The 27,947-nt window shown below is 54.1% G+C and overlaps 14 protein-coding genes across 14 annotated transcripts; 6 read left to right on the top strand and 8 right to left on the bottom strand.

Annotated features, from left to right (window-relative positions):
* Positions 1-961: 961 nt before the first annotated feature.
* CC84DRAFT_1110377 (uncharacterized protein) lies at positions 962-2,700 on the bottom strand. The gene is made up of 5 exons (XM_018175248.1): positions 2,560-2,700; positions 2,155-2,492; positions 1,986-2,097; positions 1,756-1,933; positions 962-1,704 (listed from the first exon to the last, which is right to left on the bottom strand). The coding sequence occupies exons 2-5, from the start codon at positions 2,302-2,304 to the stop codon at positions 1,212-1,214; spliced, it is 933 nt and encodes a 310-aa protein (XP_018039563.1). The 5' UTR covers positions 2,305-2,492; positions 2,560-2,700; the 3' UTR covers positions 962-1,211.
* A 1,559-nt stretch (positions 2,701-4,259) lies between these two features.
* CC84DRAFT_1136637 (chaperonin GroL) lies at positions 4,260-6,464 on the top strand. The gene is made up of 3 exons (XM_018176106.1): positions 4,260-4,453; positions 4,507-4,648; positions 4,703-6,464. The coding sequence occupies exons 1-3, from the start codon at positions 4,367-4,369 to the stop codon at positions 6,211-6,213; spliced, it is 1,740 nt and encodes a 579-aa protein (XP_018039562.1). The 5' UTR covers positions 4,260-4,366; the 3' UTR covers positions 6,214-6,464.
* Positions 6,465-6,776: 312 nt separating this feature from the next.
* On the top strand, positions 6,777-7,722 carry CC84DRAFT_430552 (uncharacterized protein). Its single transcript, XM_018186222.1, has 4 exons — positions 6,777-6,871; positions 6,925-6,935; positions 7,065-7,371; positions 7,427-7,722. Exons 1-4 carry the CDS (start codon positions 6,869-6,871, stop codon positions 7,559-7,561), a joined length of 456 nt encoding a protein of 151 aa, XP_018039561.1. The 5' UTR covers positions 6,777-6,868; the 3' UTR covers positions 7,562-7,722.
* Positions 7,723-7,942: 220 nt separating this feature from the next.
* Positions 7,943-8,690, bottom strand: CC84DRAFT_1212654 (uncharacterized protein; the record flags this gene model as incomplete). Its single annotated transcript, XM_018182470.1, has 2 exons — positions 7,943-8,527; positions 8,580-8,690. The coding sequence occupies 2 exons, from the start codon at positions 8,688-8,690 to the stop codon at positions 7,943-7,945; spliced, it is 696 nt and encodes a 231-aa protein (XP_018039560.1).
* Positions 8,691-8,887: 197 nt separating this feature from the next.
* CC84DRAFT_430660 (NOL1/NOP2/sun family putative RNA met) lies at positions 8,888-11,569 on the top strand. Its single transcript, XM_018186223.1, has one exon. It carries the CDS (start codon positions 9,044-9,046, stop codon positions 11,279-11,281), a length of 2,238 nt encoding a protein of 745 aa, XP_018039559.1. The 5' UTR covers positions 8,888-9,043; the 3' UTR covers positions 11,282-11,569.
* A 1,720-nt stretch (positions 11,570-13,289) lies between these two features.
* On the bottom strand, positions 13,290-14,384 carry CC84DRAFT_1171805 (uncharacterized protein; the record flags this gene model as incomplete). Its single annotated transcript, XM_018179932.1, has 1 exon — positions 13,290-14,384. One exon carries the CDS (start codon positions 14,382-14,384, stop codon positions 13,290-13,292), a length of 1,095 nt encoding a protein of 364 aa, XP_018039558.1.
* Positions 14,385-15,134: 750 nt separating this feature from the next.
* CC84DRAFT_1084578 (general substrate transporter) lies at positions 15,135-17,164 on the top strand (the record flags this gene model as incomplete). Its single annotated transcript, XM_018174060.1, has 8 exons — positions 15,135-15,172; positions 15,220-15,270; positions 15,321-15,634; positions 15,765-15,957; positions 16,005-16,273; positions 16,328-16,483; positions 16,533-16,881; positions 16,936-17,164. 8 exons carry the CDS (start codon positions 15,135-15,137, stop codon positions 17,162-17,164), a joined length of 1,599 nt encoding a protein of 532 aa, XP_018039557.1.
* A 237-nt stretch (positions 17,165-17,401) lies between these two features.
* On the bottom strand, positions 17,402-18,341 carry CC84DRAFT_1160406 (B3/B4 tRNA-binding domain-containing protein). The gene has a single exon (XM_018177493.1). It carries the CDS (start codon positions 18,312-18,314, stop codon positions 17,595-17,597), a length of 720 nt encoding a protein of 239 aa, XP_018039556.1. The 5' UTR covers positions 18,315-18,341; the 3' UTR covers positions 17,402-17,594.
* Positions 18,342-19,040: 699 nt separating this feature from the next.
* Positions 19,041-20,423, top strand: CC84DRAFT_1202002 (uncharacterized protein). The gene is made up of 4 exons (XM_018181745.1): positions 19,041-19,309; positions 19,351-19,420; positions 19,556-19,650; positions 19,976-20,423. The coding sequence occupies exons 1-4, from the start codon at positions 19,270-19,272 to the stop codon at positions 20,287-20,289; spliced, it is 519 nt and encodes a 172-aa protein (XP_018039555.1). The 5' UTR covers positions 19,041-19,269; the 3' UTR covers positions 20,290-20,423.
* Positions 20,424-20,768: 345 nt separating this feature from the next.
* On the bottom strand, positions 20,769-21,452 carry CC84DRAFT_1076815 (uncharacterized protein; the record flags this gene model as incomplete). Its single annotated transcript, XM_018173729.1, has 1 exon — positions 20,769-21,452. A coding segment is annotated over one exon (684 nt), but the record flags the coding sequence as incomplete, so codon positions are not given.
* Positions 21,453-22,212: 760 nt separating this feature from the next.
* Positions 22,213-23,248, top strand: CC84DRAFT_1193119 (uncharacterized protein; the record flags this gene model as incomplete). The annotated part of the gene is made up of 2 exons (XM_018181275.1): positions 22,213-22,978; positions 23,089-23,248. Exons 1-2 carry the CDS (start codon positions 22,239-22,241, stop codon positions 23,246-23,248), a joined length of 900 nt encoding a protein of 299 aa, XP_018039553.1. The 5' UTR covers positions 22,213-22,238.
* Positions 23,249-23,862: 614 nt separating this feature from the next.
* Positions 23,863-24,366, bottom strand: CC84DRAFT_1171799 (uncharacterized protein; the record flags this gene model as incomplete). The annotated part of the gene is made up of 1 exon (XM_018179931.1): positions 23,863-24,366. One exon carries the CDS (start codon positions 24,364-24,366, stop codon positions 23,863-23,865), a length of 504 nt encoding a protein of 167 aa, XP_018039552.1.
* Positions 24,367-24,874: 508 nt separating this feature from the next.
* On the bottom strand, positions 24,875-25,315 carry CC84DRAFT_1171798 (uncharacterized protein; the record flags this gene model as incomplete). The annotated part of the gene is made up of 1 exon (XM_018179930.1): positions 24,875-25,315. The coding sequence occupies one exon, from the start codon at positions 25,313-25,315 to the stop codon at positions 24,875-24,877; it is 441 nt and encodes a 146-aa protein (XP_018039551.1).
* A 343-nt stretch (positions 25,316-25,658) lies between these two features.
* CC84DRAFT_1255299 (uncharacterized protein) lies at positions 25,659-26,588 on the bottom strand (the record flags this gene model as incomplete). Its single annotated transcript, XM_018184525.1, has 2 exons — positions 26,215-26,588; positions 25,659-26,154 (listed from the first exon to the last, which is right to left on the bottom strand). The coding sequence occupies exons 1-2, from the start codon at positions 26,526-26,528 to the stop codon at positions 25,659-25,661; spliced, it is 810 nt and encodes a 269-aa protein (XP_018039550.1). The 5' UTR covers positions 26,529-26,588.
* Positions 26,589-27,947: the final 1,359 nt, after the last annotated feature.

Here is a 27,947-nt window from a genome sequence, read left to right as displayed (position 1 = left end):
TGCAATCTCGACTGCTAGATCGGCATCGCACACGATGCGTACAGTTCCCCTCTTTTCATAATTCTTAGATATCCAGATTCGGATGGACAATTACGTCCCATCTAATCTTCAAGATCAAGCTCAATGCATAGTAATCGGTCGTCGATACAGCAATAGCAGGGAAATGAAGGTGTCACAGCACTATTTACCGCCATTGGTTCAACAGCACTCATCTGCCGTGTTATAGAAAAAAGCAAAGACACTCACGCCGAGCTGTGACAGGTGCTCCCGGCTACATGCAGGCGGCTGCACAGAGTGGGAGGTTCGATCATTGCTTCTCGTTAGTGCATTGGATCCAGTAACAGAAGTGTAACTCCAGTGATTTTCCAGGGCGACGGAGTGACTAGTACACGGGAAGGAGAAATTGGGCGTAAGACGTTCACCCTCGGTGCCAGTGTCGTTGACTGCACCTTCCACAGAAGTTAACTTAGGTAAGCACATTTTACCCACACACACACACACACACACACACACAAACGGTTGCTTACAAGAGGCCGGCCTGGATTAATGCCGAATTCCACCACCCATCACATCATAGAAAGTACACTTTGTTTTCGACCTCGCCGAATACGGCCATTCAAGCTACCCACGCCACACCATATCTCCTCCTTCCTCATCCGGCTCAAGCCACCTCACATGTTCGCTTACAAAATTTAACGCGATGGCAAGGCTGTATCCTTGCTCAGTATACTCATAGCAGCCTGGTTCACCGACACGCACTCGTGCCCCTATTTGGCAGGCATCGTCCACTGCACGACATTCAACCGCGAACTACTTCCGTGCATGAGAAGGATTTTGGCCTACCAACCCCCAGTGAAGACATGAGAAGAAACCAAGTGCCAACGGTGGATCAGGAGTCGCTCGTACAGTCTACACCTCACTAAGTCATCTGACCATGCACATTTCGAGAGCAGGACTACTTCGCACAATATTCACATCCGAACTGTTACGCTCCTAGTTCTCGACCATATTCGAACACATATCCGCACAAAAAAACTCTAAAGCAGTGGCAGATACCTGCATGCAGCATCCATTCCAAGGTCGCTAAATGCTCAGACATGCTCCAAGAATCCATTGTACCAAACGCCCAAATGCAGGCTCAGGATGGTACCGCACCTCCATATACAAGGAATAATATCAACACCCGTCGCCTATGCTATGTGCCGCTCTCTCTATTGCCTCCCGCTGAAACTGTACCCGGTGCCGCCGAACGAACTGTCTCTCTTGGCTGCGGGAGCCGCGTCCCTCCTGTACTCTTCATACCCGCCAGGACTCAGTGCGCTAGCCGTGTCGTCGTTGTACGCTGCATACGGCATCTGCACGTGTCCCTCGCTGTGAATAGGCGCCACGTAGGGCCCGCCGACTCTGTGGTCCTCGCCCCAGCTGAGCGGGCGTCCGGGGTGCCGGCCCTCGTCTGTCTCGGTCGAGTGTAGCAAGGCGTATTCGTCTTCTTGCTGGTTGCCTCCGTGCTCGGTGCGGCGGTCCTCTTCGTCCGAGTCGCGGCCGTCGTGGTGCTCGATATCGGTGGACCACGCGTTGTCCTTGGAATTATCGCCGCTGTTGTGGTGCGGGTCTTGCTTGGCAGAGATATACGGCATGACACCTTCCTTGCGGTACTTGTTGGCATAGTAGCCAGAGATGGCGGAGGTCAGAATGAAAGAGATACTGGTTGGTGTCAGGGGCGAAAGACTGGAAAATATGGAAATGAGGGCATACAATATGACTACGCCGAAGCCCACAGTCACTCGACTGAGACTGCATTTCGCTTCCGGGCCATACTTGAAGATTGTGCAGTTCTTTGGGGCGTCGTCACTGAGCTTCAAACTCTTTGCGCCTTCGTTTACGCCTCGGGCATTCCACGCCATCACAGCAGCAAAGGCTGCAAGCCAAAGAACTATGCGCCAGTCAGCAACTGAATTGATGCGGCTGCAGGTATGGTTTCGCACTTGTATACAACGCATCGATGGCAGCAAAAGCATACGCATTGGCGAATCGTTTCGTCCGACTATACAAAGGCACCATCGTGAGGTATATTAACGCTGGCGCGGTCAAAAAACACTGTCTGACTGTTAGACGATTCCTCCATCAGTATAGGACTGCACCTGGACAACGTACCAAGGCAAAGTAGTATTTCGTCGCACCGCCCGTCTGCCCTCCCTTTGTGAACACCGCAATGGTTATACATCCCGCGATGAAGATGAGGATGATCTGGAAGACATGTGCAACGGTCTTGCATTTTTGCACGTAGCTGGTGTTGATCTTCATGGTGGCCCCCTCGTATGCCCGACGGGCTCGTTGTAGCGGCGTTGGCGCAAGGGAGGTGCGTCGAGAACTCTCGGGAGGAGGTAGGAGGGAGGATAAATAGAGAGTGCGTCTCACTATCTAATCGAAATCGTAACCGGGGTAAACGCGTGGAGTAAGATGTCGAGGAAGGAGGCGCAGAAGAATCCTTCCTGGAGTGTTGCGTCAGTCAAGTCACAGCAAAACAAACAATCAATCGTCCGCGAAGGTAACACTCACGATGGGCCAGCCGAGCAACGAGCGTGTATATGGATGAGGGAGCGTGAATGTGGCAGTGTCTTGTGCAGCAAAGATCAACGCAGCACCAGCAACGACATGTTTGAGCTGGCGCTCCACCCACACAGCCATCCGCCTCAGCTCGCCGCGCAACGACTCGCCCTCTCGCAGCGCACAGATCATGCCCGCGGGAGTGCCAATGCCAGACAGCTAGACGCTTGCCCGCAACGGGAACCAGGGCTGACATATTTTTGGGGGGCGCTGAGCGCTAGCCCGTCGCTTGCGCGGCTGTCCCTGGATTTTGGCGGCGCTTGATGCCGTCAACAATTTACCGTTTGCGGATGAAGGCTTCAGGAAGCCAGCATCTCGCGCGTGAAGAGCGCCGCTGACTTGAAGATGCGATAAGGGGTCAGCGACAGTCGGCTGGTGATATTGGTGTGTCGATGCGCCCTGGAACTCAGCCTTGGGAATACGAGGTACGAGGTTTTCGCCGGCGCCATTCTGGTGGTCGAGAACAGCCACGCTTCACCGGTTGGCCCAAGGGCGACGGATGAGTCTGTATCCGTAATCGTCTTGGGGGTCGTGCCATGGAGGTCGCGACGGCTATCGCTGTTGTCTGTGGCATCTGTCTATACTGCGTCAATATTGTGGTACTGCATTCTCACATTTTGGGTAGCAGCAGAGTGCCCAGCTTCATAACGGCACGCAATTCTCGTTGTCGATGATAGAACGTAGGTCCCAGTGATTCTACAAGCATCTTCCTGCCAACAACTTAATTGTCCAGTGAACCCAGCAGGACGTATTCGAGTACATATACTGCAACAAGGATACTATTGCATAGTACCATAGGTCATGTTGTCTGAATGTATTGTAAGCTGTAATGATGACACGCCTCACCGCGCATCTCTATTCAGAGTTCTCCAATAAGCCATCCTACACCAACTCGTAGTCATTTCAGATATCACAATCAGCATTCCAATCTGCAAGGCTGTGTGCACAATGGTACAAAGAGTGACTGGCACGTCTAAGGTTGCTAATCAAAGTCCTGGCCGTAACTAGATATTGAGAGGCTCAATAACCCCAGCGAACATAACACCTCAAGCAAAATACACTACAAAGAGTATTGTCACGTTTCGCACGGGTGACGCATGCTCCCATCGCAAGAGTCCTAACCATGAGTCGTCCCATGGGCTGAGGTATCACTGCGCACCATTATCCATCAACGGGTACCCTCGTTTTATTACTGCTGCAGAAATGTCGTGTATGGTGCAAAATCGTATTGGGTATCCCTCCGTTACATGACCATCCCCATTGGCAGCACTAGACGGATAAAGGTGAGATGTTAGCAACGAGAGCTGCCTCAGACTAGCCAAATGATTTGTCTGCTACACACGCGCATCCGACGATGAACGATCGACTAGCTACTCTACTCGGGCAGGCGCTGTAGCCCCAGTGAGCCAATAAGATGTACTCTGATACCCAACTTTCGATTGTCGTCGCAAGCAGAGCATCGTTTCAGCGCTGTGAAGCTGTGTCAACACGATGTTCGATGGTGGATGATGGGGTGCGGAAGCTTCGGAACCTCCCCCGGAACCAAAGCCGAGGATACAGCAGGGGTCGATTGGCTTGGCATATTCTCGATCTTTCCTCGCGGAATATTTTTTAGGAGCTCTGCGCATCATCAACCTCCAATTCCCATCCCATCCCCCCCCTACATCCTCATCTCTCTCCTTTCCATTGCATTGAGCTGGAGTAAAGGAGCACGGCTTGAGCTTCGGTACATCTCTATCTCTATTTCCCTTCCATCACAATGCAGCGCTTCGCAACCAGGGCGCGCACTTCGGCGCTGAAGAGCTCCCGGAGCTTTAACCTCCAGCAGCAGAGGTTCGCACACAAGGTACGTCACAAACAAGAGCAACCATGTCAAGTCCGATACTGACCCGCGCGCAGGAGCTCAAGTTCGGCGTCGAGGGCCGCGCAGCTCTCCTGAGGGGTGTTGACACACTTGCAAAGGCCGTCTCCACAACTCTCGGGCCTAAGGGCCGGAATGTCTTGATCGAGTCGAGCTACGGCTCGCCCAAGATCACCAAGGGTGCGTAGCAACGAGGATAGGATGGATTGATGATGGCAGCTGACATGAATGCAGATGGTGTCACTGTCGCAAAGGCCATCACCCTCCAGGACAAGTTCGAGAACCTCGGCGCACGCCTTCTCCAGGATGTCGCCTCCAAGACCAACGAGGTGGCCGGTGATGGTACTACCACTGCTACCGTCCTCGCTCGCGCCATCTTCTCCGAGACGGTTAAGAACGTTGCCGCCGGCTGCAACCCCATGGACCTGAGGCGAGGAACCCAGGCTGCCGTCGAGGCGGTCGTCGAGTACCTCCAGGCCAACAAGAAGGACATCACTACCAGCGAGGAAATCTCACAGGTCGCCACCATCTCCGCGAACGGTGACACTCACATTGGCAAGCTTCTCTCTAACGCCATGGAGAAGGTTGGAAAGGAGGGTGTCATCACCGTCAAGGAGGGCAAGACCATTGAGGACGAGCTTGAGGTCACTGAGGGCATGAAGTTCGACCGTGGCTACATCTCTCCCTACTTCATTACCGACACCAAGTCCCAGAAGGTTGAGTTTGAGAAGCCCTTGATCCTCCTCTCCGAGAAGAAGATCTCCGCCGTCCAGGACATTGTCCCCGCTCTCGAGGCCTCCCAGCAGCTCCGCCGACCGCTCGTCATCATTGCTGAGGACATTGAAGGTGAGGCTCTCGCTGTCTGCATCCTCAACAAGCTCCGTGGTCAGCTCCAGGTTGCCGCCGTCAAGGCTCCTGGCTTCGGTGACAACAGGAAGTCCATCTTGGGCGACCTTGCCGTGCTCAGCAACGGTACCGTCTTCAGCGATGAGCTCGACATCAAGCTCGAGAAGTGCACTCCCGACATGCTCGGCTCCACTGGCTCCATCACCATCACCAAGGAGGACACCGTTCTTCTAAACGGCGAGGGAACCAAGGATGCCGTTGCCCAGCGCTGCGAGCAGATCCGCGGCGTTATGAATGACCCCACCACTTCCGAATACGAGAAGGAGAAGCTCCAGGAGCGTCTTGCCAAGCTCTCCGGTGGTGTCGCCGTCATCAAGGTCGGCGGTGCCTCCGAGGTTGAGGTTGGTGAGAAGAAGGACCGCATCGTCGATGCATTGAACGCCACTCGTGCTGCCGTTGAGGAGGGTATCCTCCCCGGTGGTGGCACTGGTCTCCTCAAGGCCTCCGTCAACGCTCTCGGTGGCGTCAAGGCTGCCAACTTCGACCAGCAGCTTGGTATCACCATCGTCAAGAACGCCATCACGGCGCCCGCCCGCAAGATTGTCGAGAACGCTGGGGCTGAGGGATCCGTCGTTGTCGGCAAGCTCACTGACGAGTTCGCCAACGACTTCAACAAGGGATACAACAGCGCCCAGGGTGAGTACGTCGACATGATCAAGGCCGGTATCCTCGACCCCTTCAAGGTCGTCAAGACTGCCCTCCGCGACGCCAGCGGTGTCGCCTCTCTTCTCGGCACCACTGAGGTTGCGATCGTCGACGCACCTGAGGAGAAGGGCGCCGCACCACCCATGGGCATGGGTGGTATGGGCGGCATGGGAGGAATGGGTGGCATGATGTAAAAGCCGCCTGCGACCGACTAATATTCTAATACCCCCGTTCCACTATACCCTCTTTTAGTCCTCGAGTCTTTCCCAGCGCTGGTCTGTACATGATACGGGTTTGGTACTCCACTCTTCTTCTCCCCTGTCTTTGTAGTCCTGTTTGAAAAGCGTGGCATTATCTGTAATTTTGTGGATTTGTACAATATTGTGTATCTAGAAAGCCTTGGGAAGGACGAGATGTAAAAGCGATCAAGGAATGCGAAGACGTTAACAATCACCATGCTCTCCACCCGCCTGTGAACATCATGCGAGGGTGAAGTTGAAGCCTGAGGCTGCTGATTCAGCGCGCTTCGGTTGCTGTGGCAGTGTCGATTCAAGATTTGCCCCGCTAAAGGTCCGCACGGCACCAAACCCCCACCACTAACGCTACCTTTATAGCCCAGCCTCACCGCACCCACACTACGACACCTTGCTTGCCCGAGTACCATTAAACAGCTGCCTGCCAGACCCGACGTAAGCTCTCCCGCCAGTTCACCAGGCAGCTACATGCGCAGCTGCTATTTCTACCCCTCGAGCCCCGCTGACGCCGGAGCCGCTGACTAGTGCCAGACCACTGATAAAGCGCTGCCTACTCCTTCGTCTCTCCGACCTCACACATCTTTCAACCGACATTATGGTAAGGGCGCCCTCGAGGACCAATGCAGACGATGCTGACTTTGCTCCGCGCAGGCTCAATCCGGGTATGTTCAGCACGCAAACACCGCCCCGCACTGCCCCCACGGCACTCCCGCCCACCGCGCGCTCGCCCCTCACGCCGCCCAGCTATCTGATCTGATCCCTCATATCCCTAAACACTAATCATCCCGCAGTGTTTCCGTAGCGCCTGAGTGCATCAGCGCCTTCAACGAGCTCAAGCTGGGCAAGGATACCAAGTACATCATCTACAAGATCAGCGACGACTGGAAGGAGATTGTCGTCGAGGAGACGTCCAAGGAGGACGACTGGTCGGCCTTCCGCGAGAAGCTCATCAATGCCAAGAGCAAGGACAAGAAGGGCAAGGAGGGCATTGGCGGCCGCTACGCCGTCTACGATGTCTCGTACGAGCTCGAGAGCGGCGAGGGCACGCGCTCCAAGATCACGTTCATCTCGTGGTGCCCCGATGATGCGCCGCAATACGTGAGTTTACCTAGTTTGGAACAGGGCGAGAGGGATCAGGGCTAATGGAGTGCAGCCCCGCATGATGTACTCTTCTTCCAAGGAAGCGATCAAGCGCGCTCTCAACGGCCTCGCCGCCGACATCCAGGCCAACGACGCCGACGACATCGAGTGGGACAGCATCCTCACCCGTGTCTCCAAGGGCCGCTAAGCGCAACGTTTGACGAAGCTGGGCAAGAGACGTGTGCACGACGTGACGAACTACGGCGGACGCTTTGGCTTTCTTCTCGTGGCGACGCGGGAGGCTTTCCAGTGCTCGAGATGTGCGTATGATGTGAAATAAGCAGGAATCCTGAGTGTTCGAGGGTGTTAGCTGTGAACGGTATCATCAGCATGTGTGGTCGCGATGAGCGATAGAGCGGTGAAATTGCCATTGGTTGATGGAATTACGCGTGTGGTATCTTTGTTGCGTGCGTGAAGTCGTTCGATCCGCGCTCCAGCCCTAGCCCTAACCCTACAGGTATGCTCGCTGATGTATACGAATCCTCACCTGTCTTGTTCCGTTTCCTTCCTCCACCATGATCTGACAACGCTACGCCTTCTCCCACGCGCTCTTAAACACACCTACCATCCTATCCCCCTCCTTCTCATCCCGTATCCTCTGCACCACGAATCCCTTCAAGTCGTCCCAGAATTCGGCATTCACCACAGCCTGCCCACTCGGTCCTTGCGCCCCCGGCGTCTCCGTTTTACTCGTGCCCTGGTTAACAGCTCCTGCAAGCCCCTTCTCCTCCTCTCCCGGCGCCACCGCCGGCGGACTCTGCACGGGCGTACCTCCCGCCACCGCCCCGCCCAGCACCATAACCCCAAACTCGACCTCCGCGCCAGCATCCACGCCTACCACCTCGGCCACCGTCTTGCTGTCCGTCACGGGCTTCTTTTTGTACAGGATCTTTATCTTGGCCGGGGGGATGGAGGTCTGCGCCGCGTACGCCGACTTGAGGTCGTAGATGGATGTTGCGGCGGGGGCGACGGCATCTTTCGTGACGGTAGGGTGGGAGGGCTTCATGGGTTTGAGGGAGACGGTGAGGGTGGAAGACGAGGCATCTTGTGGGGGGAGGGTCTTGGGGCTGGGGCGCGCGGGGTGCGGCGGGGGGGGGAGCTTGGGGAGGACGAACTGTGCGTGTGAGTGAGGCCGACGGAGGGGAGGGGAGGGGAGGGGCGCTTACGACGGCGCCATCGGGGTATTGTCGCGCGTCGGCGATGTGGTCGGAGGAGAGCTTGACGGGGCGCGCGTCGAGCGCGGTGAGGAATGTTTTGCAGAAGGTGAGCTCTGACATTGTGGGCGGGGGGTGGGGGATTGTTGTGGATGGAGTTCTGCTGGATGATGAGCATAGCGGTAAGCTGAGATGTCAAGCATCGTACCTTTCCGAGTAGCCTGCCAGGGACAAACACACAACGTCAACTGCACTGAGGAAGCTCTCTGGTTGCGCACCAGCGATGACGCCCTCAGTGCGGGACGCCGCGGGGAATCCTCGGTCCAGCGTAGCCCACGCCAACGCTCTTCTGCAGGCGGTCAGTGCGGCGGTCCCGCTAAATTTTGGGTGAATTTTCCTGCGCGGATTCGCGCTGCGCAGCGTCGAGAACACAGTCAACGCACTGCCCAAACAACCCCTCGCGCAACACCGTCACCATGGGCAAAGGCCGCCGCATGATCAAGCAAGGTCCGCCGGGCCCATTGGACGAGTCGCTCGTCACCCGCAAGCGCAAAGACGCACCGCCTGCGCCCGTGAGCGCGCAGCAGCCCAAGAAGAGGAAGACACAGGACAGGAAGCCGAAGAAGGCACCCCAGGTCAATCCAGGCAGGGCTGGCGCCAAGAGCAAAGCGAAACCCGTCAAGAAGGCTGCACCGCCGCCGCCGCAGTCTGACGACGACATCTCGGATGAGGAGCTCGACGATGCGGAGGATGGACTCGACGCAAAAGTGACCCGGCTCGATGCGCTGGGCAGTGATATAGATTCGGAGGACCTGGACGACCTGGATTTGCAAGACGACGAGTTTGGCGACGATGGGTCTGTCTTGGACTCGGGCGACGATGAGAAGCCTATGAAGAAGAATGCCATGTGGTCCGACGATGAGGACGACGACGACATCGAGGAGAAGCTCACGGCGGCGAACATCGAGGGGCTTTCGCGCAAACGCGACATGGAGATCGCGATCCGAGAGGCCGAAGCGGCAGCAGAGTTGGAGGAAGCGCAGATGCAGACAAACATTGCGGGAGATAGGCCCAAGGTGCTCGACGACGAGGACGAAGAGGGCCGGCCCATCACGAACCTCGTGACGCAGGACATGCAGCTGCTGAGGACGCGGCTAAACGACACCATCAGAGTTTTGGACGACTTCAAGAATCTTGCGGAAGAGGGTCGGTCAAGAACAGAATACAGGGCCCAGCTGCTGAAGGATATATGCGCCTACTACGGCTACTCAGAGTTTCTTGCGGATAAGCTGCTCTCCCTCTTCCCTGCGCGCGAGGCCTTCGCCTTCTTCGAAGCCAACGAGACACCTCGACCCATCGTCATCCGAACCAACACTCTGCGCACGCATAGGCGAGAGCTGGCACAATCGCTCATCCAACGCGGTGTCCAGCTCGAACCCGTAGGCAAGTGGAGCAAGGTTGGCCTGCAGATCTTCGACTCGCAAGTCCCGCTGGGTGCTACGCCCGAATACCTCGCCGGCCACTACATCCTCCAAGCCGCCTCCTCCTTCCTCCCCGTCATGGCTCTCGCACCGCAAGAAGACGAGCGCGTCCTTGACATGACCGCTGCTCCCGGTGGTAAGACGACACACATCGCCGCGCTGATGAAGAACACCGGCTGCGTCTTCGCCAACGACGCCAACAAAGACCGAGCCAAGGGTCTCATCGGTAACATCCACCGCCTCGGCGTCCGCAACACCGTCGTGTGCAACTACTCTGCGTTGGAGTTCCCCAAAGTCATGGGCGGCTTCGACCGCGTGCTCCTCGACGCGCCCTGCTCCGGCACCGGCGTCATCGCCAAAGACGCCTCGGTCAAAACCAACAAGACCGAAGCCGATTTCCTGAAGCTCCCGCACCTGCAGAAGCAGCTCATCCTCGCCGCCATCGACTCGGTCGACCACCACAGCAAGACGGGCGGCTACATCGTGTACTCGACGTGCTCCGTCACCGTCGAGGAGAACGAGCAGGTGGTGCAGTACGCGCTGAACAAGCGGCCGAATGTCAAGCTCGTCGAGACGGGGCTCGTGTTTGGCAAGGAAGGCTTCACCAAGATCGGCGGCAAGATCTTCCACCCCTCCATGAAGATGACGCGCCGGTACTACCCGCACGCGTACAACGTCGACGGCTTCTTCGTGGCCAAGTTCAAGAAGGTGGCCGCCACGCCCGCGAACGCGGTGCTCGCGGGCGGCGTCAGCGCGCACAACATGGTCAAGGCCAACAGCAAGAGCAACGGCACGTCCGCTGGCAAGCCGCCTGTGGAAGAGGAGTACGTGGACAAGCGGCCCGTACCCGAGAACGACGAGGAATCGGAGTCGGACTTTGGCGGCTGGGACGACGAGGAGGACCAGGTGTACATGGAGCGGGCGGAGCGCGCGCAGATGCGGAAGAAGGGCAAGAATCCCAATGCCGACCCCAAGGCGGCGAGGGAGAAGGCCAAAGCACACGAGGGCCAGAATGGCACTTCCGCGGCAGGCGAGAAGCCCGCGAAGAAGGAGGCGAATGGCTCCGAGGCCAAGGAGCGCCAGAACGGCACCTCTGCATCAAAAGGCGCCGCAGACAAGGCGCCCGCTAAGAAGGAGGTGAATGGCTCGAAAGCTAAGAAGGCGGATGCGGGTGCCAAGGCCAGCGGGGCGGGCTCGACGCCGAAGAAGAAGACTGGGCGGAAGTCGATATAGGTGTAGTGTAGCTTTAGCGTCCCTCTTCTATGATACATGCATACATGCTCGACCTGCCTGCACTGCCCTGAGAGCCTTGGCAGTGGCAGCACACTAAATGAAGTATTTTCTCTACGAGGATTCTAGACTCGTGGCCACTGCGCGGATTTCAAAGACCCTGAGTGCATCTACATCCGTTTTGGACTGATGTCCGATGACCATGCGATGGCGAAAGAAACCCTGGGGTGAGCACGTAATCAACACACTGCATTTGGTACGTGCAGCCTGCATCATGGTTCAGAGAGGAGTCGGGGTGAATATGCGCGCTGGTGGCAGCGTCTTCACCAAGGAACCCTTTCGTCTGCCCACCTCCAAGTTGAAGTGTTTTCGGATGTTTAGTTCGCCCGACTTGGATCGTGGGAGATGAAGCTTGCCCTAGACTGAGTTGGATTGAATCGGCGTGGTGGATATCATGTTGGTAATCTGTAGCATGGGCTTTGCCATCACTGCCTGGGAATGTGTTTGGTCAATGTAGCGGAAGCTGCCGGCCCTTCGATAATCGCCGCGAGGTAATGGCAGCTTGTTCGAAAGCCGGAGTCTAGAGATGCCTGGCCCCCAGCGACTTGTCAAGATATCGTGTAGTGATGCGTCGTGTTGTCATGGGCTCCTTGTGATTGTGTGAGAAGAGAAGACGGCATGATGGAGCATGGTGGGTACGGAGAGGAAGTGAAGTCTGGGTTTGAGGAGTTCGAATCGCTGGAGTGGAATTTAGTGGGATCAGGGTGAGGGGCGGATTGAGGATACGGCCAGACGTCAGACTTGATGCGAAAGGGATAGGGAAGTGCATGTAGAGCACTGATGGTGTTGGGACGTTGGGACATTGGGTTGGTGGATAGAGTGAGTAAATTGAAATTTGCGGAACGCAGGTTGCGGGATGAGCGATGGGAAGGAGGGGTACCTGGCTCTGGCTGTGCGCGTCTCTAATGTTCATTCATTCTTTGTTGAAACGTGCGAACCGGCAGTCCTGTGTAAGTGGCCTGTCTTTGGTTCATACCGACAGACGCGATGGATAGGTGGTTTTCCGAATGAAAAGAGAACTAAGATTGTTGGACTTCTGCCTGAGTGCTAGGTAGAGCTCTCCTCCGACGGGAAGATATGTACTACGTCTTCGTAATTGGACTCTATATTGTCTGCAACTTAAGGATGAGCACAGGACCACAGCTGGTGGCAATGTACGTGGTCTTTGCTGGAGGAGCTTGTGGTCGGCGTTCCAGGTCGCTGCTGGGTTATTCATGGTCAAGGTCTTCTTCGGTTACGTCTACGCAATTTTTTGAGTCTGAGAAAGTGATTGCTGCAACACTGCCAGCTGAAAGCGCATTGCAGCCATTTTTGAAGTCAGATTGGAAAGCCAAATGTATGACTTTCTTACGGTGAGCAAGTAGCAGACAGCTGTGGTAGTCGTATATTCAGGATCACGATCAAAGGAAGATGCCATGTTTTGTTGGGCCGCGAGGCAGCCGAGTAGGTGCCAGCGTCAGGCGAGGTGCTTGCACACGAGGACGACCTACGAGTGCTCAATAAAGTTCACACGGTATCGTTTGAAAGGAGGCCATGCAAAACTTTCTCAATGCGAGAGCTAGCGCGGCTGCTATCCACAAAGCGGATTGGCATGCACTCGCGTGCGACTCCCCATGGGCTGTACTCATCTCCCCGCGGGCTTCGCATCGAGATACAGCCCCCTCTGTGGAGCTTGGAATGCGCAGGTGTATTGTGTGGAGTGACTACGGGGGTCGGCGCCGCAGAATACGAGTGCTGTTGGGTTTCTGAACATACGATGTGGACCATGATAACTTGGCGTGCACGACGCGGTCGTGGTTGCAGGCCAATGTTGGACTTCCACGACGCTTCCAGAAGGCTAAGCATAGGAGCTAGGCAGCATGTGGGCTTGATTTTGAGCCGCATACAAAGAGCCGCATGCCGCTCGTGAGCCGCATGTGGGTCGATATCCGAGGTTCAAGTGCCGAACTCGTCAAGTTTTGCGGCCAAGACGAATGATGATTCTGGATCGGGCATGCCAAGTCACGGGACCGGGCGGGCGTCGCACGACACGATGAAGTTGAGCCGCAAGTGGGGCTGGTGTACGTGGACTGAGGTTGCCAAGCTGGACGTTGCACATGTTTGTTTTGATGCCGACTGTTGTTGCGAGTTGAAGACAAGTGAAGCTGGTGGCCATGGTAGCTGGTTGGAGCCGAAGTCGGTTCCGAGGATCGTCGATATGTGCCATTGTGGTGCGATCGCTGCCGGCATCGACTGCTGAAACAGATAATCTCCGGGGTGATTGTCCCATGGGGTCTCCAATCGAGGAAACGCCAGCAGGGGCGCGGCGAAAAATTCTGCAAATTGCGCCCAAGTTCTGCATCCTGGGACTGACCCGGCCCGTGTCCAGGCTGCGCGAGTCATCGGTCCGACAACACAACCACAGCAAAACTGAGGCTCTGCACAAGGCGCACGCACGTCCGCCGCGGGCGGTGCGCACTGCATGTTGCCAGCCCGAGATGGTTCGCGTTGGAGCAGGGGCTCGTGCGTGTTGAGCCAGGCGAGCCCGGGTGATCCCCAAGTCAGGATTCGGTGCCGTGTGCTGGCTGCGGAGAGCTCGAGCTGTCGTTGGAGACGCCAAGCGGCGGGTGGAGGCGGCTAGCCGCGACGGGCAACGCGGGGGTTGGCAATGGCACCTTCTGGTTGTGGAGCCCCGGCCTGCGAAGCTTGGCCAGCTCACTGCACTCGTCGACATCCGTGGCCTCATGTGACGGTCAGATGGCGGGCGCGCTTCGCAGCCGTCGCGAACGCCTCGGTGGCGAGCAGGCCCTCGTCGTCTGGGCCACGGCAACGCCTTCGCCCTGGAACCGCGTCTCGGGCTGCTGGAACCGCCACGCACAGATGCAGCGTGAACGCTGACCGCAGCGCTCGGGCGATATTGCTCGGCATGCCAGCCGACTTCACCATGGAGCCGCTTGGCTCCGACGCTGCCACGAGCCGCCTCAGCACGCCCAGTCGACCGGCCCGTACCCAGCAGCTCCATTGGACTGGCTGGCTCTCGGCGAGCCTGTCTCGACCTCTGCACCATGCATCATGCGGTCAAGACATGGCGTCCTACAGGACAATGGAACCATCGTCGGTGGCTTGGATGCGCGCTTTCTTGCTCTGTTGTTGGGCTTGTGCAGAGGATTACATGCATGTCCATATCGTGGCATCCATGCACCACGGTGCCTCTGCTCCTGCGCCTGTCTTCCTCATGGTCCCCCTCCCCCAGAGCCTCCAGCGCATTGTCGAGAGGCGTCATATATCTCGCGAGCTGCGCGCTTGGCATACGTAGTGTCCAAACAGGAAGAGAGACGTGCGAAGCTTTTCCTTCGCTTGGCTGCATCTCGCTCGCGCCACCAGCACTGCTTTGTCTAGCCCAACTCCCGACAATGCTCCCTATTGGTCCCCTGCAGCATCCTGGATGCTCGTGCTCTGCCGCTGACCTAGGTGGTCACAGGTCTGCACGTTGACAAGACTCTTGGTTCTGGGGTATGGCCATCGGCCACGGCGAATCGAATCATGGTTGATTCCCGGTCCGCTGCATCACTAGGCCCATCGCGTCGCATATGGATTGGGCGCGATGTGCACGCGCCCCCATGGGCGGCGACTTGACGAGTAGCGTGATGCTGCTTGTTAGCAGGGGTTGGCACTTTGCGGGGCCTCCATTGCGACGGGAGGGATAAAGAGCTGCCTGTGCCCACGGGACTGTTTCCAAGACGCGTGCACGCGACTTTTCCGTACCTTTTCTTGAGAGCCTACCATCATCACCAAGACGACCAACATGGGCAGGTTCATGCTCACCCCACCCCCGGACACGCCTGGCAAGGCATGGTAAGCTCCACCACGGTGGTGCTGTGTAATCGTTCTAACAATGATAGGCCCGCGATCCTCATCGGCCTGTTCGTGGCCTTTGGAGGTGTTCTCTTCGGGTCAGTAGCCTCAGCAACAACAGCAGTCCCCAACAGCTAATCGGAAACAGTTATGATACTGGCACAATCAGTGGTATCCTGGCCATGCCCTTCTGGCTCCGGGAATTCTCCACCGAACCCGATGGCACACTTACAGCATCCCAAGACTCCCTGATCGTGTCTATTCTTTCGGCGGGAACCTTCTTCGGAGCTCTCACCGCTGCACCTTTCGGTGACTTGCTTGGTCGTCGATGGGGTCTTATGGCGGCTGCCGGTTTGGTCTTCAATCTCGGTGTCATTCTACAGACCGCTGCTGTCAGGCAACCCCTCTTCATCGCCGGGCGTTTCTTCGCTGGCTATGGTGTCGGTCTTGTTTCTGCTTTGAGTGAGTCTCGCATCCCATCATTTGCAATCCCGAAGTATGGCCGGTTGGATCGATCGATCCACAGTAGCGCCGAATAGTCGTGGTTCGATCATCGGGTTTACGTGTACGGGTAGAACTGACAAGGATTTAGTTCCCATGTACCAGTCCGAGACGGCTCCCAAGTGGATTCGAGGCACCATTGTTGGCGCCTACCAGCTTGCTATTACTATCGGTCTGTTCCTTGCGGCCATTGTCAACAACTCCACCAAGGACCGTGATGACTCTGGCTCCTACCGCATTCCCGTCGCAGTGCAGTTCCTGTGGTCGCTGATCCTCGTGATTGGGTAAGCGCACTTGCAAATCCAGTCTTTCACGTCTAACACGAGAATAGTCTTTTCTTCCTGCCCGAGACCCCACGCTACCTCATCAAGACAGACCGCTATGACGAAGCTGCCAAATCACTTGGGAAATTGCGCCGTCTTCCTGTGGACGACCCCGCTGTGATTGAGGAGCTCAACGAAGTCCAGGCCAACCATCTTTACGAGATGTCTCTCGGAAAATCCACCTACATCGAATGCTTCAAGGGAACCCTGGGCAAGCGCCTTATCACCGGATGTATGCTCCAGGCTCTGCAGCAGCTGACGGGTGTGAACTTCATCTGTACGTCTATGAGCGTGGGATGGAAAGGGCTGGATAGTCACTAACGAAGCGCAGTCTACTACGGTACTCAATACTTCAAGAACGCTGGTTTCGAGAATGCCTTTATTATCCAGGTCATCACCAATTCGGTGAACGTCGCATCCACCTTCCCCGGTCTGTACTTGGTTGAGAAGATGGGCCGACGCAACCTCCTCTTGATGGGGGCCATTGGTATGTAAACCTTGGTCATTCGTGGTGGCAGTCATTAATCTTTCGCTAGGAATGTGCTGCTGCCAGTTCATTGTGGGCGCAGTCGGTATGACCGCTGATGCATCCGTTGACGCGGGCAACATCAATACTTCCGCCCAAAAGGCTGCCATCGCATTCGTGTGCATCTACATCTTCTTCTTCGCCAGCTCCTGGGGCCCGGTCGCCTGGGTCGTCACCGGCGAGATGTTCCCGCTGAAGGCCCGTGCCAAGTGCCTTTCCATGACCACCGCCAGCAACTGGCTTCTCAACTGGGCTATTGCGTACTCAACCCCCTACATGGTAGATGCCGACCACGCCAACCTGCGCTCGAAGGTGTTCTTCGTGTGGGGCAGTTTCTGTTTCGTGTGCATCGCCTTTGTGTAAGTCGATACCCAACCCTGCGAGCAAGAACCCTGGCTAACACGCGCAACCAGCTTTTTCATGATCTACGAGACCAAGGGTCTCACCCTCGAGCAAGTCGACGAACTCTACGGCGTCGTCAGCCAGGCCTGGAAGTCGAAGAAGTTCCGCCCCAAGGTTCAATTCTCAGAGATTGACAATGTCGGCCCCGATGGCCGCAAGCTCAGTTTGGCCGACGTCGGCGCAAACCAGGAGCGCAAGCGCAGCATCCACGATGAGCCGCAGGTCACCGAGAAGGTTTAGGCGTTGCTTCAGGGATGTTGCCTCGTGAACGGTACGTTCCCGGGGACCGCTCAGATCATAGCTCAAGCGAAGGGAGGAGAGAGGTGTTGAGATGTGGTGGGGTGAACCGCAGCGTTTATGCGCGCTTCGTGGCGGGTTGCTGCATTTGTTAATAGTATAATGACGATTCTCACCTTCTACAACTGTCTCCTAGATTTTCGTGATGCTTGATACCATCGTACGGTCGCAACTAACCTTGACTAAAGGCAGGAGGGAGAGTCGTGCGTGGTGTATCTGAAAGTGCTCTTGTACAACAAGGTACACACATACGGTCCGAAAGCAGACGCGTTCCCACATTGGTATGGTACCAAATTGATGTAAATGAGTAGCATACACTAGAAAAACCATAGTGGTAGGTAGCTGAACTCTTCACTCCCTCCAAGCTTTACAATCATGCTTTGAACAGCCGGCGCCGCACCTCAACTTCCGGCGACAGCCCGCTCAACACCCGGCTCAGCTCGTCCGCCGCAGCATCCAGCTGCCCGTCGCTGCACGCCTCCAACGCATCCATGATGATCAACACATTCCTCGTCTCATCCGTCAACGCCGTCCGCGGGCCCTGCCTCCAATTCCACACCCGACACGTGACACCCTCCTCATCGCACCACACAACCTCGCCCGCAATCGGCGGCTCATTCACCACCTCACCCCCTGCCTTCATCTCAAACTTCTCGCCGCCCTTTGCGCGGACCAGGAAGGGTGCCCCGGAGTACTTGTCGAGATCCTCCCCGCCGAGCGGGATCTGGTGCTTCACGGAGATGGCGTTGTAGATGTCAGTCAGGCGGTTGACGCGCGGGAGGCCTCCCTTTTCCACGCGGCGCGTCAGGGCTTCGAGGCTGTTGGGCGTCTTTTTGGGCTTCGCGCCAAAGGCCGTGTAGGCTGAGCGCCAGGCTTTGACGTGCGGGATCTCGGTGACGGGGGCTTTGGCGAGTGCGGCTTTGGCGGAGGCTTCGGCTTCTTGCAGGAGGGCGTCGCTCTGGGCGTCGCTGGGCGCGGGCGGGATGTTTGTGATTACTAGGAGGAGGGCGCGGTAGTCGGGGCGGAGTTGGAACACTTCGGGCGCTATGCGGGCGTTGTCGAGGTATTGTTGGGGGTTGGCGAGAGGGGACATGGTGGGTGGGCTCGTCGTGAATGATGCGCCGTGATGAATGGAGGGTGGCAAATAGCGAAATGTGCGGCAAGCTAACTTCATGTATTCTTTGGAAGCTGGCACCAGAGGAGATGTAATTGTCTAAATACCGCATGTTGCAGTGCCTTCTGGAATCTAATTCTCAGAATTTGACATCGTTTTGATGACAGGGCGCACATGTCAATTGCTAGCGCGCCTTGCGCAGTAGTCTACAGGGCATACGTCCCGATGGGGTGTAGTTTCCAGGAACGCTATGTTATCTTCGCCCATTTTTACTACGTTCGGCCCGTCACTCTTACCATTTCATACTAAGCCTAGCAGCCCGAGTTTTGCAAGTCGGTCTAAACATTATACATGCTGTCAATACATGGCATAACTGAGTTCATTCACAGTCCTTTGTTGTAGTTATGAACATAAGATCACACGTTACGTGGGCTTCTTAGCTGATGTATGAACGAAGTCCCACACAAGAACAATCGGTGGAGTGTGAAGAGGTTTGGATCTGCGTTTATCAACATGTGCGTTTGCACGTCACCTAGCTTGACAGCTCTAATTTCTCACTTCACACTCACTGCTAGCGCCCATCTGCCCTTTTTTTTTTTTTTTTTCTTTCTAAATTTTCGGTCTCCAAACCGATAAACCCAAAATTTTACCTTTCTCCACGCATATCTCACACACTACTTCGAGTTTCATCTCTTGTCTCCTGCCGTGAAATTAACCACAACTGTAGTTCTCTTGAGCCTCTGTGTTTTCCTCTTGCTCACAGCACCCTCCGTCACCTGCAAATGCATCGCCAAAAAGGGCGGGAAGACGAACGATGGCGCGACCAGGAAAGTTTGCAAACGAGCCAGCGGCCGCATGGTCGACGGCAACGACTGCTATGCTAACTCCATGAGCGAGAGATTATGCGAGTTTCACTTTATCTGCGAGTTGCAGAATGCGAGGAGCGGTTGTAGATGTCCGGTCGGATGTCTTGCGTAAGTGTTTGTAGAGTTTAGTTATAGATATGTGTCAACAGGTGACAGGAAGGTTGATAACCTCGAGCGGGATCGAGACAGAGATCGACGGCGATGGCGAGGACGAGGCAGGTATGTCTTGAGACCTAGATTTCGAGCGAATATCATAACATGGGGGTGCGATGGAGGGTTAAGGGGATTGAGCCAGCTGTTGGCAGGCTCAAGCGAGTTTTTGTCAGTGAGATGACGCACTCATTATTATCATAGTGAGCACAGCTCATCATCACTCGTATTGATTTCCTTGGGTATTCCTGTACCTACTTCGTGCTCTGGAGGGTATTCTAGTAGTGGTTATCGCCAAGGTATACATGATGCACCGCCACCATTGGCGGGCGTTTCCGTAGATCAGCATAGCCTCGCAGGATCAAGGCTGCCTACAACATATATACTGCGATACATCGGAGCTCGTGCGTCTGGATGATGATCCTGTGTCATGCATTGTTGATTGATATGCCACCACAACAAGAGGGAGGGTCCCCTCCGAAGGGCAAGTCAATATACTCTCTCGTTTCTTCCACCACGAACACCTTAGTCCCGTCAGTAGAGGGTTCTTCCACAACTTTAGTGCCTCGTAAGTCTCCAAGGCCGAGGGAAAATAGTACAATAATAAATCTTGTTTGTTTGCAGCATCTCCGTCGGTTGCCTCGCAATCGCGATCCCGTTCGGCCTCACCTAAGCCATCATTCTGGCAGAAGCTGAAAGCCGAGAATGAGGAGCGAAAACAGAAAGAACGACAGAATGTGAGCGCGAAAGAAGCGACCAGAATCACAGGCTACGGAAGCGAAAATAAACCATATGCGTATAGCGATGGTGCTGTGATGGAGTTGCTTATGAATGGGTACGTGGATCCGAAAATAAGGAAGTCGCGAGAGGAGGCAAAGAAGCTAGCGGACACGGGTAAACGCTACAATAATGCAGATACTGGAAAGAAAGAGCCGTAAGGTGATATTCATAAAATGTATGGACAGTCTTTTGGAAGTGGCATGCGATAGTTCCTGGACGCTCTGCTCGCGTGCTTGATACAAGTCGCTTGGTGTGCGGCAATTCCAGTCTGCTTGCATAACAATGAATGTACAATATTCAGAATCAAAATACCTGAAAGGCGTTCCATGCGGTGTCTCCTAGCGTGCAAAGATCGACATGCTCTACCAATGACAGAATTCTATAGTACTAGTACTCAGTTGTGTGAGCCACCTCAGTTTCATCTAGCCTCAATCTCTACATCTCTAGATGATTGGTTTCTTGCCTTCCATTTTCTATTGACCACGCAGCCAATGACTACTCGATTGAGGACGTAAGTGCCGACGCCCAAAACTACAAAGACTCCAATGGTTAGAATGGTACATAGCGTACAAATAGAGAAAACATAGCTGACAGCCCCAAATGCGTCCCATACTCCGTCAACATACGTCTCCTTGGCCGCAAGACCCACTTGCATCGATGAGAGTATCAAGGTAAAAGATGCGAAGAGAAACAACAGAGGTGCTGCAAATTTGGCCAGATATTGCCCGGAATGATAGTACAGTTTATGGTACGACCATGGAAAGATCTTTCGGGTGGATTTTGGTCGCAAGATGCGTATCGCAAGGTTTAGGCGCGTCATGCGGATGTGGCCGTACTCATAGCGCGGCGAGACGACGAAGTCTGGAAGTTCTCGAAATGGATGAATGAAGTACTGGAATTGGGTGTAAGAAACATCTCTGGGGATGAGATGGTTGCTCCTCGCAACCAGGAAGTCAGACTCGTGTCTGATGAGATAGCCATAGGTTCTGAGTAAGCCAAGTGCTGAGCGGGTAGAGGATTTCAGCCTCGCGGGATCGTGGAGATCCTGCCCCGCACCTGAGCCACCGTGCCCGGGCATAAGATATGAGACCCAGAAGTTGAAGTTCAACAGGCAGTGAGGAATTGGTTTGATGAATATTACATCGTACTTTCGAACGAGGTGGAGGCCCGGGTCCTCGGAGACGGTCACATGGCTACCTGTGCTGCTGTACTCATGTAGCGTGTTGACATGTGAGCTACGGCGTTTGCAGAAGATGAAGAACGATGGCGCGAGTTCGTCGAGGACAGTACACTCAAGTTCGCGACAGAGGAATGCCTGAACATCGCTGTTGGACGCTGGGATGAATGGCTCGTTTGGCACACAGATTGTCTCTTTGGTGTGCAGATGCGCTTGTGGGTGGACGAGCTCTTCGTCCACAGAGAAGGGTGGCAATTTGATGGGCTGCATCGAGCTGACAGTAGTTCCTCGCAATGGGCGATGTCTGAAGGGTAATGGGTCCTAAGGAGCTCCATTCTTTTCACCTAATCGCTTACCGTATGCGTCTCAGCCTCACGATCGTATTCCGGGGTTAGGGTCCAAATGACGCAGATTGACATGCTAGATATTTTGCATCTTATCATCTGCGCGCTTCGCCACTGCAATGTCGAAGAGATAGAACGCTTGAGTCGATGAAATAGGATGCATACCACCAATAATGACTTTTGCAGAACATCGATGCGCTATAGGTATCCTCTTCACTATAGTACTTGAAGTGGCGTTAGCCACCAACGCACCATCTTGTCCAATGTCTACTCTCACGAACGTTGCCCAGCAACACGAGCTTGGGAGTGGGACAGGACCTGCTCCACAGTAATTGAAGTCGTAAGGTGATATATACGATAAATGGGTGTTGTTGTTGGTGCGAACGCGGAGTTCACTGCCAGATGCATCGCGGGGAAAATTGGCCAATCGAAAGATGTTGATTGGTCGAAGATTTTGCCACGCCCTTTACCTGACAAACCTACAGACGCTCTACGCGCGCCGCTATTAGCCGCAGCCTGGATTCATCATTTTATGGTACTATATTATACCATATCCACGACACTTATTCGCGACGCAGAACTCACCATGTATCTCAGGGAGATTCACGCTGAAAAACACATTCCCACTTTGTACCAATTCATTAAAGAAAACCCACTGGGACTCTTGACCACGGCTCTCGATTCGAATACTTTCCATTCCCTCCAGTCCAGTCACATTCCATGGGTCTTGGACAATCCTGATGGCGAAGGCACGACGGAGCTAGGAACACTTCGCGGTCACATTGCGCGAGCGAACCCCCAAGCGAAATCATTCATTGAGGCAGCGAAAGAAACTCGAGATGGTCTGACCAATGCGGATGGCTCTTATACTCTCACTCGAGACGTTCTCGTCATTTTCAATGGCCCGGCCCATCACTACGTCACCCCCAAGTTCTATACCGGAACCAAGCCAGCAACGGGGAAAGTTGTTCCTACCTGGAACTACTCTGCTGTGCAAGTGTACGGTTGCGCAACTATCTTTTACGAGACGAAGGCTGATTCTACACACACTTTTTTGAACAAGCAGATCCGTGATCTGACGAACCACAACGAAGTCGAAACAATGGGGAACAAGGAGAACCCTTGGGCCGTTGAGGATGCGCCAGAGTCCTACATCGAGATACTAAAAAAGGCAATCATCGGTATACAAATCGAGATCTCGGATATTGGTGGCAAATGGAAGATGAGTCAAGAGTCTACGGTAGGCGATCAGGAGGGCGTGATAAATGGGTTTGCGAAGCTGGATACCGAGCTTGGAAAAGAAATGTCGGAGACAGTGAAGGCAAGGTGCGCTGAGAAGGAAGCGAAGACTCATGTTGTTCGAAAATAGGTAAATATATCATACATGCACATCAGCACACTGCCGCGCAACTACCTTTTGGCGTCAAAACGCTCAGTGTACACGCTTGCTTGATCGCTGATTCGGACCACCCTGGTTCCGCGCGGAACCAGACTGACTCCATCGCGGCGCCACCTCTCAAGTTTGGCCTGGCTTGGTCGGTGGCCTTAAGGCACCAGTGCGACAGACCCGTCTTCAAATTGGAGCATGTCCAATGATGACTTGCGAAGCCCCTCGTTCTTTTTTCCAAACAGACCCGTTGTGCAGATGTTGTAATTTTAAGATACTTTGAAAGTCAAATTCAGTATGTTTTGGAAATTCAGATGGGTAAGCAGAAGACAAACAGTAGATATGGCCATGCAAATGATGCCACAGCACGACATATGCAAGTCAATGGGAATCAGTCAATCTCTTGCAGCAAATCCGGGAGTCTTCACTGCAGTGGCTATGACTGAAAGCACAGAGAATCAAAGAAGCGTCCAAAGCTTTGTAGTGAAAGTTGGAGGAATAATATGTCGTACGTGGTAAATTGTTCATGAAATGCACAGACTATTGAAGAACTTAGCCATAACAATCAGCCACTGACATTCACATAGAACGAAGCATGATCTCGAAGTGAACAATGTTCAATAATCCAGGTTCGTGTCTAGTGCAAATTTGCAGTGTGATGACTGGACTAGGTGTACGAAACATACAATGTAGAAAATAAACATCCTAGCGCGGACTCAGGGGCTGGGTTATACCTTCCAGAGACTGTGTGATAAGATCATTAGATTACTTCCGTGCAAAACTAGTTAGGCTTCCAGATTCGCAATACTCCTCGCCATCTGATTTATCTGCAACGCCGGCTTCCCTGCGATCGACCCATTCTCGATGCGCTTGACCGACCACGCATCGAAATTGCTCCTGAACTATTTCCCCGATTCGATCGCCCGCCTTGCGATCCATCTCTACGTGAACTTTGCTCACTGCCTCTCACGGCAGCGAAGTGGTTCGCATTGAGAGCTGGCAGGCCCGGCCCTCGTCGCCCACCACCCTGTCTGAATGCCTCTGGCTGGTCTGTTTCATACCCATTCAACCTTCTCGAGTTCCCCATCAATCTCATTTGTGTGCCAAACTGCGGCACTGGTGCTCTAGGAGGCCCACCTGGACCTGCTCCGTTGGGAAATCCAGCTGGAAACCCAGGGCTCGGCCTGGAACCCCGTGGTAAGTGGCCATTGGCCTGTTGGAATCGAACTGCTGCGGCGTGAAGCCCACCGTCCTGGTGACTTCTACTGGAGGATCGGCCTGCTTTAAGGGGAACCATTAGGTCGATGAGACCGTCCAGGAAAGCCATTGTGATGTTTTATTATCTGATGCGAGATCAAGATTTTCAGAAATTCGTTATTTAGTATGGTCAATAATTTGTTGGGAGGAGAAACCACCATCAGAGGTAGGTATCGACTATGTATGCTTTATACCTAGGTAGCTGTGACGTGCCAATTTCGCTGTTTGAATTGGGACGTCCTGAGTTCAAGTGTGAATGTGTGCATTGGATTCTTTATTTTGTACGTTTGCTGTGAATACAATGAATGATTGATTGGTGGGGGGGTTCGAGTACAGTGAGTTCCAAGAACTTTTCGGAGTAACGCAGGAATCGACTGTGAAGTTCTTGAGTTGGCGTAATGAAAATTCGGCTTTTGTGTACAATATGCAAGTTTCGATCACAAGATGAAGAACCAGGGTCTGCTGGAACATTACTTGACGTTACAAAATAAGCGGTATTTATGACAGGCTATCGGTGAATCACCTCCGTCAAGGCATCAAACTCTCTGTAGCTTCGTACTAGAGTCAAGAGGACATCACTACGAACTTGTCCCTCCTGAACGGCCTCTGTAGCCACCTCGACCCCTCACAAGTCTACTGGGAGAACCTCTTCCACATGATGGGGCATATCCTGTTCCCCTGCGCCTTCCATGTCCAATTGATCTTCCCAAGCTACTCGAAGCCGCACTTTGTATCCCTAGTCCGACCGCTGATAGCGCTCTGCCTGGCATAGGCGACCGAGAATGCTCACTTCTAGTTCCGCTTGGAGCTTTTTGTGACCCGCTACCACTGCTCTTACTAGTTTTTTGCTGCAATCTGCCACCTTGGCTTGGGGACCCAGTGTTGCGCGAGCCGCTCTGTTGTTGTGACTGCATATTGGAAGTTTGTGGTATCCATGCTACCTTGCTACCCGTTCTCCTCTCGCGGATGTATTCGCCTTGCCGCTCGAAGGCACGCTCTCCCTTCACTGCGAGGGTCATTGTGTTTCTACAAGCGCCGGTCAGTGGAGTCTCAGGTTTGTGAAGATGACAAGTCTGAGCTCTTTAAAAGGTCGATCTTGAAATGAGAGCTTCGAACCCAGACGATGTAAAGATACGCTTACCCCATAGTGCAAGATACGTACTCTGTGAGGTCTCAAGGGTTGTGGACGAAGGCAACGTTTCTTTCAACGGTGCTGGTGTCAAAAATCAAGACCTCCTACGAACAAGATATGGCCCCTAGTATTACTGTACTGTTTAAGTACAACCTTCACTTCGTTTCGTGAATTATGCCGTCACAATAAATTCGTATCGTGCATGTCTGTTATTCCACCCACATGTGCATCTATGCACGCCATTTTGGGAACTTCACGCCGTTCTTCCACTGCTCTTCATCCTCCCGACACAGTTGTCCGAAGCCGTACACACCATAGTCCTCCCTCTGCTTACCCCGATTCCAAGTGATTGCCTCCATTATACATCCCGGCGGCAGAGCTGGCCAAGTAGCATCCTTGACCATGACACACTTCCACTCTACTCCGACCTGGCTCATGGGTCTAGTGTGTCTACAGTCTTTGCACCACCACTGTAATGCCATGGTTTGTTCTAGCTGCATTGCGAGGTTGTCCAAGAGTTGGCGGCCGCCGCTTTCTTGGGCTCGTTTTCCCACGAAGACGCCAATGCATATATATTTCTCGCTCAGCAGGTTCAGTTGCAATATCCTCGCCCACATCAGTATCTTCTGAGTTTCTAGTGTCTTGTTCGCAAGATCTTGTTTCGAGATACGGAGTCGCGGCCAGCTCGCGTCGTCCTGCATGCGGTGGAGAAATTGCAAGTCATGCCTAAAGTGCGGGTGAGATTTCAGCGCGGCCAACACAATATGACAGGCGATAATGACTTACGTTATGCGTTTCAAATACTCCACGCTAGCGATAAGACGCGGCGGCCCGAGTTTCATGGTCTTGATCTCAAGGACGGGCTCAGCTTCTGCGGCGAGCTGGCGGTAAGTTTGTACGATAGCGCGCTCGACGTAGCGTAGAACTAAGATGACGACGGGCTTGTCTTTGTAGATATTGTCGTCGGAGTCGTCTCGATAACCTGGGACGTGCCGTGTGCAGACAGGGAGGCACTCGTAGATCTGGCGCCGAATAGACTTGGGCAGGCTGGGGAGAGGAAATGGCCGTTGGCTCGGGTTTGGTCCGGTCAACAGACCCATGGGAGAATGGGTACGCTCAGCGCGTCTTAGACGACCTGCATGCGTAGTATTGGTACTAAGAATTGTTTTGAAGTCATCCGCCATGACTTGCCGAAAGGGGTGGGGCCTGACAGGTCAGGTTCGAATATAGAAAGTACAGCAAGCGGGCGGTTGAGTGAGGAGAGATAAAGGCTAGACTGGAACACACGATGTGGTGGAGATTGCTGGATATATAGATACGCTCGCCGAGTGTTTTGCACGGCAGCTCACGGACTCACTTCGCGATAGCCCAACTTGCTGCTCAGGTGAAGCACGAGTTCAGCTCGTGGGCGACGAGTAGCAAAGGTTGAAAGTATCAAATGAAATTGCTCACGGACCGACTAAAATCTCGAATCTTGCTCACAGTATGTACAAATTCTGCACTATAGCCCACAATCTCGTCGACCTATTCCTTCAAGTCAATGGTTCACCTCGGAGACGTTCGAGATTGGAACGAAGAGTTTCAATAAGTCAGCGCAACGAGTACTACGTTTTAGTAGTAATTGAGCTGCCTAGTGTTTGACACAGTTGCTGAGAGTGCCTAACCTACCTGGACAACAGTAAGTTTGCTAATTCGCCATCAGGCAAGAATTTAAACCGTAGTATCATTTAAGTTTATGCCAGGCTTTATGATTACATGACCAAAATGCTCATAGAAGCAAATGGCTCTCCATCAACCGTTTTGACAGTTCGTGAGTACACTGGAATACGACGTTAATGTCAAGCTGCAATAGGCTGATCTGGGACTGATATCGAAGTTCCGTATTGAGCTTTCCAGTTGGATCCAGCAGTGGATAAAGGTGGCCAGACCAGTACAACGTTTGTCCAGCATAGCCCCAAGCCCCTTTCATATCCGTACGACGCCCAGACCAAGTCGCACCATCCCCACCCTCAGAAGGTTGAAACCCACGTGCAGGCCACGAGCCTCTCTGGCAGGCCACACGATATGTTGTACGGGTAGCCATCTTCAACACTCTCAATATACCCTCGATACTGATGAGGAACTCGTCCATCTCGATCAACGCCGTCACTTTAATCCATTTCTCGGATTATGGGCCCCGACACACAAACTCCCCTCTTTCACAATTAGCTGCCATTAGCTCACCTCCTCCGCACACGCCCAGTATCAGACCCACCGACCATCCGTTGCGGCGCCGACACCTACGCCGCACACTCGGCCACGGCGATCACATTTGTCCCGGCAACGTATACGTCACTCCAGCTCAACATGACTGCGTAGAAACCTGCCCAGAGTGTTTCGTTTACACCACCTTTCACCACTCGAAAGTCTTCATCTCACCAGCTCCGACTACCCATTCAGGACATCACGCAAGGAAGAAAAACTCGATATGAAGTAATACGGCATAACATTGCTTTCAGCTCGAAACCGCATCGGGTCTC

Source organism: Paraphaeosphaeria sporulosa (genome assembly GCF_001642045.1).
Source record: "Paraphaeosphaeria sporulosa strain AP3s5-JAC2a unplaced genomic scaffold CC84scaffold_2, whole genome shotgun sequence".
In the NCBI taxonomy this organism is placed as follows: Eukaryota; Fungi; Ascomycota; class Dothideomycetes; order Pleosporales; family Didymosphaeriaceae; genus Paraphaeosphaeria; species Paraphaeosphaeria sporulosa.
This window is presented reverse-complemented; position numbering and strand designations above follow the sequence as displayed.